At 38.0% G+C, this 12,753-nt stretch overlaps 1 protein-coding gene across 2 annotated transcripts in view; it reads right to left on the bottom strand.

Moving 5' to 3' along the window:
• snx2 (sorting nexin 2) overlaps positions 1-12,753 on the bottom strand; it is a 125,430-nt gene that overhangs the window by 81,287 nt on the left and 31,390 nt on the right. For both annotated transcript variants that reach the window (XM_051929976.1, XM_028805250.2), the window contains exon 2: positions 4,363-4,477. In XM_051929976.1, the coding sequence (XP_051785936.1) occupies positions 4,363-4,477 (115 nt within the window). The remainder of the gene's footprint in view (positions 1-4,362; positions 4,478-12,753) is intronic.

Raw genomic sequence — 12,753 nt, forward strand, 5'->3', positions numbered from 1 at the left:
ATTAGAATCAGTGGAAAAGACGGGGCTTTGGTGGCTTATTCTGTGAACAAGTCTCATATTCTTGCAACACAACGGCAGCAACCTGTGACCCAAAACTGGCTAAGAAAAACTGGTTTAGGTGCATGGGTGGTGTGTGCAACCAGCTCTGGGAGGTTCTATCCAGGGCCTGCCTAAGGTAAAGTCACCTCTGATGGAGGATCGCAGGAATCATTGGGTAGAGGGGTCCTTTCATTGGATTGGCTGGCCCAGCACTGACTCAGCTGTGGATTGGCCAATAGGGCAAGGCAGCTTGATGGCCGAGGTCTCCAGGACTCTGAACAAATCCAAATCGTATTATGTAATATCATCTACTGTTGAATTCTACTCTGTACTTGTAATATTCCTATTCCACTATTATATTGTATTGAGGATTACTTGTGTTCTGTTCTGTGTATTGTATTGTATTGTATTTACCCCCTTTTTTTGACACCTATTGCACGCCCAACCTACCTGGAAAGAAGTCTCTTTTTGAACTGCCTTTCCCAAGGTTTCTTCCATTTTTTTCCCTACAAGGGATTTTTTTTGGAGTTTTTCCTTGTCTTCTTAGAGAGTTAAGGCTGGGGGGCTGTCAAAAGCCAGGGCCTGTTAAAGCCCATTGCGGCACTTTCTTGTGTGATTTTGGGCTATACAAAATAAATTGTATTGTATAGTATTGTTTCCTGCCCTACACCAAGGATTGCAAGCAAGGATTGCAATCAAAGGGATTGTCCCCATCTTGGGACGAAGTTGGTATAAACATGTATATATTTACACTTAGTTTATTCCAAACATGAAACAAGAAAACAACAACAAAAAGTAAATTACTATAAATAAAAACACCCAAAACTTCTGTGGGGCAATAGCTACAGTAGAAACAGAAGGCAAGAGAAGATGTGAAAATGGCAGAATCCCAATCAGTTATTCAAAATATGTTTCACTGTGTCATTTGGCAAACAGAAATTGTTTCAAGGACTGCCATGAAAAATAATTTTGAAAGTAAAGCTTTGGATGAGTATATAATTACACATGCATAGTTCTAATTTAATCAGCTGAAATGAATGACTTAAAAAAGGTGAAAAGGTAAGCAGTAAACTGCTAGGTTTAAATTTAAAGCTTATGTTAGCAAAAATTAAAAAAAAAGGAAATTTCAGAATATTACAAATGGGCTTTCTTCAGGGAACAACTAATAGGTTACAACCTACAAATGTTCTGTGGCAATTAAAGTAAATTAGGCCATGCAAGTTAAAACAAACAATTTGTTCAGGTGTCCCAACTTTTGTTAATTACTTAAAAACCCTCTCTGTTTTAAAGCAGTGTTGGAACAGACTGTGTTACTACATCCTCTGACGTACTACTTGAACAATATTACACACTGTAGAAAGTTGTAAATTCCAATGATAATGTGCAAAAGTGAAGGGCTTTCATTTAGAGAAATTAAAAAAAGAAAATAAAAGTGTCAGTGAGTATGGTGCCCTACATAAATCAAAAGGCAATTGGAAACTGGAAGTAACTCTAATAGGAAGAGATCTGGCAGACCCAAAGTCACAACCCAATCAGAAGACAAGTTTCTGTGGGTCACCAACTTGAGTGACAGGTGCTTCACAGCACAACAGCTTCAAGCACAGCTTAACAGTGGCTGACAAAAGCAAGTCTCTGTTTGAACTGTGAAGAGGAGACTTTGTGCTGTAGGTTTGACAGGGCGAGTGGCAGTAACAAAGCCATTCCTTAAAGGACAAATAGGGCCTTGATATACTGGCTGTGGATTAGTGCAGACTGGAAGAATCAAAAGTGTTACCTCAGTATGGCTGTGATATCATCAAAAGGCAGCTACTGTGACAAATCAAAAATATGAATAAAATATTGTGCACTTAATGATTCCTTTCTTTTTTTATTTGCCATTGTTTATTTGTTCTATGCCCTTATTTCATAAATATTAAAACATTCAACTGCATGCATTTCCATAAAAACTTTAAAAACCTGGGTGTACTAAAACGTTTGACTGGTAGTGCATATAATTTTTTTTTCTAACAATATGTAACTGCAACTGAAATACTTGTTTTGAGAAACTGTTTAGGTGCAAGAGACTCAATGTTTCCAAAAAGGGGGTGTGTGTCAAACAGTATAACTGTGTAATGCTGTGGGATATGACATCCAAACCTGGTACAATGATAGCTGACAGACTGCTGCAGAAAAGAAGGTTCAATTCCAGGGTTGTGCATTATAAATTGCCTTGGTTATACACTGTAAAATCCAGGTGTTTGGAGAGAAATCTCTAAAGCACAATTTTTTTGTGTTTTATTTAAGATTAAGATAAGAATTTTATTCATCCCAAAGGAAATTCTTAAATTTAGTTGGTATTGGAGTATTGTACTTTCTTACTGTTTAGCCATTTGTAGTTTCTTTATTACATAAGCAGAATAAGAGCCATTTATGTTTGGGTATAAAATTAAAGAGTGTGGCAGTCGGCCAGCGCCTTTGCCCAGCTAGGACACCTTTTTAATGGAATTACTGGGAGAGAGAACATTACACGGGGCATTCCCCTACCCGAAGCGCTAGATGGCAGCCCCCCTGGATTGCAGCAGTTCCTCGGATTCCCACAGGCCTTCATGGGAGTTTGAGTTTGGGACAGCCCTGTTGCGTTCTGTGGGTGACGCCAGGGAGTGCTGAAGGGACTGCATAGCCCTACATTATTGAGCTTCCACCATCCATCCATCCAGAGTGGAGGTGGACAGAGACAAAGAAAGTGAGAGAGAGAGAAAGGCAAAGACAAAGAAAGAAAGAAAGAAAGAAAGAAAGAAAGAAAGAAAGAAAGAAAGAAAGAAAGAAAGAAAGAAAGAAAGAAAGAAAGAAAGAAAGAAAGATTAATTTATTGTGCTTGTGCTTTGTCTTGTGACTGTGCTGTGGGAAATGAGAGACGCTTTTCCCACTAAATAAAGCCTGTGCTGTGCTTGTGAACTTGTGTCTGAGTCTGTCTGTGTCAGGTTTGGGGAGCTGGTATAAGAGGATAGGCTCTTCCTCCCTGCACCTCTGAAATGGAGTAAGTGGGTTTGAAAATGACTAGGACTAATATGGGCAGCACAATGGTCAGGTAAGGAGACCTGGGTTCGCTTCCTGGGTCCTCCCTGCGTGGAGTTTGCATGTTCTCCCCGTGTCCGGTTTCCTCCCACAGTCCAAAGACATGCAGTTTAGGTGCATTGGCGATCCTAAATTGTCCTTAGTGTGTGCTTGGTGTGTGTGTGTGTGTGTGTGTGTGTATGCCCTGGGGTGGGCTGGCGCCCTGCCCGGGATTTGTTCCTGCCTTGTACCCTGTGCTGGCTGGGATTGGCTCCTGCAGACCCCCGCGACCCTGTGTTAGGATATAGCGGGTTGGACAATGACTGACTAGGACTATTATTAGTTTGCCAGTAAACATGTATGCTTTGAGATTAACATGAAGTGTTGCCAAAACCAAAGGACAATTTTAAAAGAATGTAAAGGTGAACTGTGGTATCATAGGAAAAAGCATCCTACAAAGTCCTAGTTTTAATTCTAAAATGTCATTTTTCAGAGTTAGACAGTTAGCAGCCATAACCATATGTATATCTACAGTTGGATTTCTTGAAAATTACCTTTAATCATTGTTTATTTTTTTGTGTGTGTCACTGTTTTTACTTTTCTAATTCAGGTTTAAATGCAGCCACACCACCACAGCCATTTTAAACAAATGATGATTATGAATGTCTTAAAGTTTAGTGACAACACAGCCACAAACTGGCAGCAAACAGTGCATCAAATAAAAAGAAGTGAAACCAAGTACAAATTCACTAAACATCAAAGTCAATTTCCTGAATTTCTGTATTGATTTCAGTGTATGAATATATTGCAACCTGTTTTTAGCCTTAGGTTTAGTCAAGTTCCTTCTAAAGTGCAGTTTAAACACAGGGCATCATGTGGTGGCCTCATTCTCTGCTTCTACTGCTTGATTTTCCAGCTCCAATAAAAAGTCGACTGCCAAATTCTGCAGCTTCATGTTCTGGTCAAGAATAACTGCAACAGGGAAATGACAAGCTATGCATGCAACCTTACAAAATGTAAATAATGAAAACAATAAACAAATTGCCAAGTAACAAAGAAGGCACAATTATAAAACAGTGATTTAAAAAAGAAGTTTGAGTATCAAAAATCCTAATTTGCAGGAATTACTAAACTTGTGTGGGATACCTGCACTTACACTCTGAATTTCAAGTTCTGAAATGAATATAATGAGATATGAAACATCCCAGAGATTATTTTTGTGCATGTGCTTGTAATATAAAAACAACTCCACAAATATTAATATTTGCAACCTTGAAGAAAAAAAATTACCAGCAAAAAGATCTTCACGATCATCCTCTAATAAAATCTCAGCAGGCTTAGGTCCATTGGATGTACTAATATCTTCAGCATGAAGGCTAGCGGGTTCAGGAGATGATGGACTTGACTAAAAGAGTAAGAAAGACAAAGAAAATGAATGTGAGACAAATATAACGTGAAAAAATCTGGTATGCTTTAGTAACAGATAAGGAGAATCAGACATGAATTTACAAAATGCCTAATAAAACGTTTTTCTTTCAAAAAATAATATATAAATAAAACAGACTGAAAAATGATGAGGAAAGGAAACAAGGCCAAACTACACTTGTTTCCACATCCTCTGTTTAGGCAGATAACAACAGGAAACATTTTCAGCATAATATCATACAGATAAACTTGCACCTATAGTGTAGTTAGGACAAACTGCATGTTATTATCATATAAGGAAGGCTGAAGTAAATTTTTAAAGAGATTTAAACCAGTATTTTCTGTTATAAAGAACCAATTGTATTTTATATTCAATGTACCTAAAATTACTGAAAAATTTACATCAGTCATGGAACCTTCATGAACACTGACAATAAAAATTAACAGTTCTGATAGTACTCCAAATTAGCATTACCAGCTTGAAAGTCTATTATTTATATAGGAAGTGTCAGTAATGTATTGAAAATCATAACGGACTTTCCATGATGTACCACCTTTCCACAGCACACTTAAATAATGTTTTTTTTCATATTGTACTGAAAGCAATATTTTAAAAGCAATTACATGCACCATGCAGCGTATCCAATAAGAAAAAAAGAAGCTAAAACTGTATTTGCATTAGAGATAGACATAAATCAAACAGTTAAACACCAGCAAGAAAACACAACATGACCCTTAACATAACCTTTTAGTTATGTTAAAAGGCAATGACTGTTGTTTTTTCCTTAGCAGTGAGAAGTGAGATATACTTGGTATGTCCAAAACAGAGTATAGTACCCTCCATTTGATACTATGAAAAACTGCACTCAATACCTAGTAACAGGTTCTAAGTATAAAAGAGTCTTGTTGTGCAATTAAAAAAAACATCTTCACATTACTATGTTTTAAAGTTATTCTTTTCAGGATTTCAATTAAGACAAAAAAGTAATTGAAATGGATGTAACAAAGCTTGATATACCATATAAGTAAAATCTTGATTTGCATTGGCCATACAGGCTTTATATTGAATTTTGTATTTCTATGTTTTTGTTTTTTTATTTATCTGAAACTATCTTTTATATAAAGTAAGTCACAACTCATAAGTCTTTGTATTTTTTCCACTACTAAGTCATGGAAAAGTTAGTAAATAACATGATTAATCTCCTTAGCATTAACCCCAAGTGTCTCTCTGGCTCAGAATTCTGTTCAAAAAATGGTTAAGCCCAGGTATCTCTGGGGATAAGCTCTATTGTTTGTTAGTACTTTGTTAAGCACACAGCACTCAGAACAATATTCTGCTGCCATCTAGTGGATAAAAATAACACCTTGCTGCAAAAAAGAATCATGAATATTTATTATGCATTTTGCCACTTGATGGTAACCTATCAATATTCATAAGTGGGGAGGAGCTTTCAACCAAAACACACAATGGCATCTAAATGAAGAAATGTAAATCCACTTTTAAAACAAACTGAAATAAAACAAGCTAAAACTAAGCCATTAGTTGAATGAAACAATAGTTTTGTAGGATAAAGTGGCCATTTCTCATTCTGCTGGGCTATCATGGCATCCCAGGTCTGTTAAGAAATCAGATTCAACAGGGATGCAGGCATCCAGCTAACCTTCCACCACTTGCATTCCAAACTAAATCCTTGTACCAGGATCTGCCAGTACTACAGCTGAAAACAAAGGTGTAAATCAGAGTGGCACTTCTATCTTTCCAGAGGTCCCTCTGCAAACCTCTTAACCAGAAGGCACGAAATAGACTCAAGCAAGGACAAAGACCTGTATTTTGCTGGGATGAAAACTATGATGGACAGAAGAACTAGCCTACCAGAAAACACTGATTTTATAACTGGATGTGATCCAATCAGGAGAAAGCTCAACCACCCCTTAAAAAATTCTGCACCATCCTGAAGAAGCCTTCTGGGATATTTGCTGAATACTCACTGAACTGCCTGGGGATTCTCTCATGGCACCCTCTCTGGGATTCTCTCAGGGATGGTGAACAATGTGAAATTACTGTCTGAAACCAAGTCTCTGACAACTAAAACGTTATTAGCCACTCTTCCTTGGAGAGCTTAACCCGACAAACTGTTCTCTTTGTGAACCTTAGATTTAAGATACAGTTTGCCAAGCTAAACAGTGAGCCAGTCTGAAGGCTGAGAAGCAGCCATAAGTTCAAGAAGGGAACTTCAGCATCTAAACTCTTATGCCAGAAAAAGTAACACTTTTTCCTAAGTTGCAGAATGCACAGCAAAGGGCCTAGCAGCAAAAAGCAGGCTGAGAAAGTCGCACTACAGAACAGCACAAAGGATCATGAAGAATCCAACAAATGAAGTTTTCTCCATTTGAACACAGAGCAACAACAAAGCAACAACTCCACACAACATCGAACATCATCCATAAAGACTTGGTATCGTAAAACTAATTGTCTGTGCCAAGATAAATTAGACCTCTAAATAACCAATAAACAGCCAGTGTATGTTATATGTTTGTCTGTCTTGTCAGTCTACATCCAGTCTTCTACGTCTATATATATATATATATATATATATATATATATATATATATATATATATATATATATATATATATATATATATATATATTTATCATACTTCTATAATCCTTGTGTTTATTAATAAATTGTATTATTATGATCCTTAAAAGGAGTGTCATCTATATATATATATATATATATATATATACTGTATATATATACTGTATATATATACAGTATATACTAATGCTGGACAACGATTAAAATTTTTAATCGTGATTAATCACATGATTGTATGCGATTAATCAAAGACAATCACAACAATCACATTTTTATGCGCAAAATTCAATAATGAACTCAAGAGTAGTGTATTGCGTGTATTTTGGTTTGCAAACACTTTAAACAAATGAGGTGCTTTTTAACAGCAGTATTCCCTTTACATAGTAGCAGTTAAAATACTTCTTGTAAATCTCAACTTAAACATTATTGTAATCAAATCAAATATAAAACCAAAGCTATTTGCCACTGCCAGGGCATTAACATTTTATCTAGTTTGTTATAGAAAAACAAGTTACCCTCAGAGTCCAGAGCCACAATCATAACATTATAACAGGCACCTTCCGAGCAACAGCAAGTTAACATTTCTAAATCTGTTTTCTTTTTTATCTGAACACATACCAGCAGAAACATTTTCTTTTATCAGGGAGCAGCATAAACAGTCTATGCTCAGTATCAGCTCTTTGAGGGCTAATATGTTTTCCAAAAAACTCACACATAAATCAACATAAAATGTCTGTTGCTGCCTGCTGTGCCTGCTGTTGGCGCCTGTTTGCAGTTTAACTCTTTTAGGGCTAATTTTTTTTTTTTGTTTCTTTTCTCCCAGGGCAGAATATTTTTCCAAAAACTAACATTTTTTAAAAAAGAACACAAAGCAATTGTTTAACATAACAAATCAACAGAAAATATTTACTTTTGACAAATGTTACTGTCTAGCATGTTGTATACTATGATTACATACTATGATTTCACATACATATCACATACATGTTACACAGCAAACTCCTGCAAAGTATGATATCACTCAAAGTAGCCAATTGCATGCATTGCCAGGTTGCACTGCTTACAATATGTGATGCTTTGGTGCCTCCTTTTCAATTGTCTGTTGCTGCACTTTCTCACGTATATTGTTAGTGTGTACTGTAGAGAGACAAGTCACCCATTTGACATCATGCCATGCCACTGCCACCAAGTTTTCTGCCTGCATGAAAACAGTATTGTCACCTCTTTTCATTTTCAGCCTGTCTGGCTTCAACTGTGAAGCCATGTGTCTCCTGTTCACCCTCACTGTGCCACAAGCTCCAATTCCGCTGCTCTGTAGCTCCATGAACAATTCTGGGCAAGTGTAAAAATTGTCCATGCACACAACATGACCCAAATGTTCATAGCCCTGAAGCAGCTCCAGAACAACCTGACTTGTCAAGGGACAGTTCTCTCTTTGAAGGAAATACTTTCCTGTATATGTAATTACTTTCAGGCAGAAACCAGTGTTTGCTTATGCCAGTACAAAATCCTTTATGCCATACTTTGTGGGCTTGTCTAGCATATATTGGCAGAAAAAAAGGCATCCCTTTTATTTTATTATAGATTCATGCACAGACAAATCATGGCCAGGCTGATAAAATTGTTTATATGTTGGTTCCGCAATGTCAAGCAGGGGCTAAACTTTATACATGGGGTTATAGCCTGGCTCACTCCTTGGGATTTGCTTCTGTTTATTCTGTGAAGTCCGGTAGCCAGTACGGCTCCCGCGGATCAATGTCTGGTATTTCTCCCATGCGAACCTTGCTGTAGGTGCATCGGCTGCGTGAATGCGATCAGCTGGGGCAGCATCGGCTGGTGTCCGATCAGCTGATGTCGTCTTCTCACTCTCTTGCTCAATCTGATCACTGTCAATAAAATCCGATTCTGAAAAATCAGAGTCCAACTCAGCGATAATGCGCAAAACATCGTCTGCCGAGTATTTTGTTTCTGCACTCGCTTCGCTCCTTTGTAAGATGTCGATGCCATCTTGCCTTTGTTTACATTTGTTTACATTTCGCAACTCACGGATACGCAAGGATTAGTTGCCGAGTCAATGAGTCTAACATTCCTCCAAGCACAGTGGGAATGCCTGTGACGTGACTGTGAGTTTTGTCGCCATTAACAGCTGATTGTCGCCCTCTATCGCAGGATGTCGACTTTTGTCGACATTCACCCTCAACCCCTCCTCTCGACAAAAGTCAACATCCGCCCTAAAAGAGTTAAGGCAGCAGTGGCTGCATGGGGGGCGGCTTGACTGGCCAGCAGGAATGCACAGGGGGCTGGCTGCCTGCCTGTCTTTGTGAGATAAGTGCGCGGGGGTGGCAGTTGCCATGAGACGCAATATGGTTTGTACTTCCTATCATCGTAAGTGTCTGTCTTTCCACCATGATCAGCTGGGCACCTCACTTTCGTTTTCGATCTACATCTCCAGATCACTTGCATTAAAATCGGAGTGCGACAAATCAAGACTCCAATTCAACGATAATATGAATAAAGTCTTCCACGGATTATTTTGCTTTGGGCATTCACTTTGGTATCTCTCCACATGTCATTTTAGAAGCTGTCTGCTCTTCACTACTCATGCACGCACAGGAAATCGAGGTCAAATCAACAAAGCTAACTTTCCTTCTAGCAAAAGCATATCAAAAAGCAATGTAACAAGAAAATCACTGATCTTTATTGATCGCTAGCGAAACTGAGACTTTCAAAATAAAAATAAAAATAATAACAAAAACTGCATTAACACATGATAAAATAATTGTTGCCGTTAATTAATTAATGTGTTAATGCGATAATAACGCTTTAACTTGCCTAGTCCTGATATATACATTTATCATACTTCTATAATCCTTGTGTTTATTAATAAATTGTATTATTCTATTCCTTAAAATTAGTGTGTTTCAGTTAACTTAATACAAGTTTAAAGACTGAAGACACATCTCCTACAACAGAGGAAGGTAAGGTAAATAACGTTTGGAGCCTTGTCAAATTATTTGATTAATTGCCGTTATTGCCTAAGGCAAAACTGATAATTAATTAACCAGGTTAAAATTTATGTTTGTATTTATTTTAAAGTCCCACTTTATTATTGCATCCTTTTGGGTGGGTGTGTTATAGATTGGTAATCATCAAAAATCCTACAGTGACAACAATGTCACTTGGTCATCAAATATTAACATGGACAGTGAAACTGATGTACACAACACTGTATGACCGAACTGCCATGATATGCCTGGTGAATGCAGCTGCGTGAATCTTTAGTACGGCAAATATGTAAAATGATTATGTTCAAGGTGGAAAGAAAAGAAAGATGTTACCCTCCTAAGCACTGTTCATAATGCTGTAACTATCAATGTTCATGACTGCAGAAATGTGTAAGTCACTAAGCGTTGCGCTGTGGGCAGTATTGATCATGTGTGTAAGGTACTGACATTCTATCCTCTTATGCATAAGCATCAGAAAAATTACTATAAGAAAAGTGTGCAAAGAAACATGCTTCTACTGTCCTGCTTGCAATGTTGGGCTGTGTTTGTTGATGACTGTGTCAAAACATATCATATGAAGAACATGTACTAAATCTGCATCGGTATAGCAGCAGATATGAGACATATCTTTCCTACTGTATTTATGTTGACATTTTGGTATTACCATGTTCCTGTTACACTTGTTTCTTGTTAAAAAAATTCAATGTTTTTGACTTGCTTTTTTGTGGGTAAACATAACACATGGTAGAGTGCAGTGGAGGGGCCTAAATTGACAACCTCATGGTTTACAATATACAAGTACTGTAATAACTAAGATATGATAAGATAAGAACTTTATTCATCCCGAGGGAAATTCTTATGTCATTTGCATGTTCAGTGCAACAAGAGTAATAAAGATAGTACAATGAAGATTTAAAAAGAAAAAAAAAAATAGTAATTGTGCAAATATACAAAAATATGACAGTTGTGCAAATGTACAAAAATACGACGGCATATGACAAGCATATGACAATTGTGCAAATATACAAAAATATAAAAGAGTATTATTAAAAACAGATTATTAGTCTAGGTTATGAAAAGTGACATTGTACTTGTGCCTAAGTAAAATGAGCTAGCCGCTTGTGATGACAGGATGGGACTAACATACCACCATAAAGGCTGTAAAGATCACCTACAGAACGAAGAGGAGTTATAAAGCCTTATTGCCACATGTAGAAAATATCTCCTGTGGCGTTCGGTTCTGCATTTGGGGGCAATGAGTCTTTTGCTGTGTGTGCTCTGATGGTTCCACAAGGAGGCGTGCATGGGGTGAGAGAGGTTGTCCATGATACTAAGGAGCTTTTTCAGCATTCTCCTCTCGGACACCTCCATCAGATCTATCCATTAGCTATAAGGATATACTGTATAAAGTCTTTTCTATTTCTAATGTCATCATTTAACTTACGGCAGAAAGTAAAAGGCAAACAGAAAGACATTTTACTATGTAGTATTTCAATGTTAAAGCATTAAAAGAAAATTAAAGAAGTTCATTTTTTTTTACTATTGTATTTTATGAATAGTTTTTATTTGTGTGCCACCAAATACAGTTTTTAGAACAATAAGTTTTTAGAACAGTATGTTGTTAATTAAATCAGTGGCTGATAAAGCCTAACAGAGTAAATACTGTATGTAAAAGTGGAAGGGAATCAATGTATGTCAGTTATCATATGCAGAAAAATAAATTGTAGTAACATATGTAATTTTACACATTAATAATAAATACTCTATTAGAAATATTTACAGTAACCTATTTCTGCTTGGGTTTCCTCCAGCAGTCCAAAGACATTCAGGTAGACCATAATACCTTTTCCCTATGCTTTCAGGGATAGGCTCCAGTTTCCCAGCGACCTTGCCCTGGATAAGTGGGTTACAAAAATTAACTGATGGATGGATTTTTCCTTTGAACAGAGAAAATTGAGCCAAACATAGAGATGTTTATTGCTGCCAGAATTATATTTATCTATGTATGTATTGTGGAGACTGGCTCGGACACAGACAGGCAGACACGCTCATGTCACCCAACGCACATTTATTTACAATATGTACATAATTCTTATTGTGCTCACCAACCCCAAAGACCCCAAAGTCCTGGCCACACAACAATGTCTACTTCAGGCTGCCTCCTTGCCTTCCACCCGACATCATCGGACTTCCTCCCAACTCTTGTCTCCGTCTGAAGGGAGGCGGCCCCTTTTATACACACCCGAATGTGCTCCAGGTGCTCCCCGGCAATCTTCCACTGGCACTCCCCAGTGTGGCAGAAGTGCTGGCTGTGTACCCAGAAGCACTCCGGGTGTCCCCTCTTTTCTTCCCCCCAGCACTTCCGGGTGTGGCGGAAGTGCTGGGGTCCAGAGTCCCCAAGGCATCAGGGCGCCCCCTGGCGGTGACCACGGGCCCCTACAGGGTACAGCTTCCAAGCTCTGTACCCGTGGCCCTCAATGCAACCAGGGCGGACGCCCCCTCGACGGTCTGGAGGAGGAATGAGCCATCCTCCTGTCTTCCTGGGTGTCCCAGCTGGGCATGAGCCCCGTCCGGGTGCCACAGGATGTTATATCTATACTAATAAAAGGCAAAGCCCTCACTGACTGACTGACTGACTGACTGACTCAC

This window comes from Erpetoichthys calabaricus, chromosome 7, assembly GCF_900747795.2.
Source record: "Erpetoichthys calabaricus chromosome 7, fErpCal1.3, whole genome shotgun sequence".
NCBI lineage: Eukaryota > Metazoa > Chordata > Cladistia > Polypteriformes > Polypteridae > Erpetoichthys > Erpetoichthys calabaricus.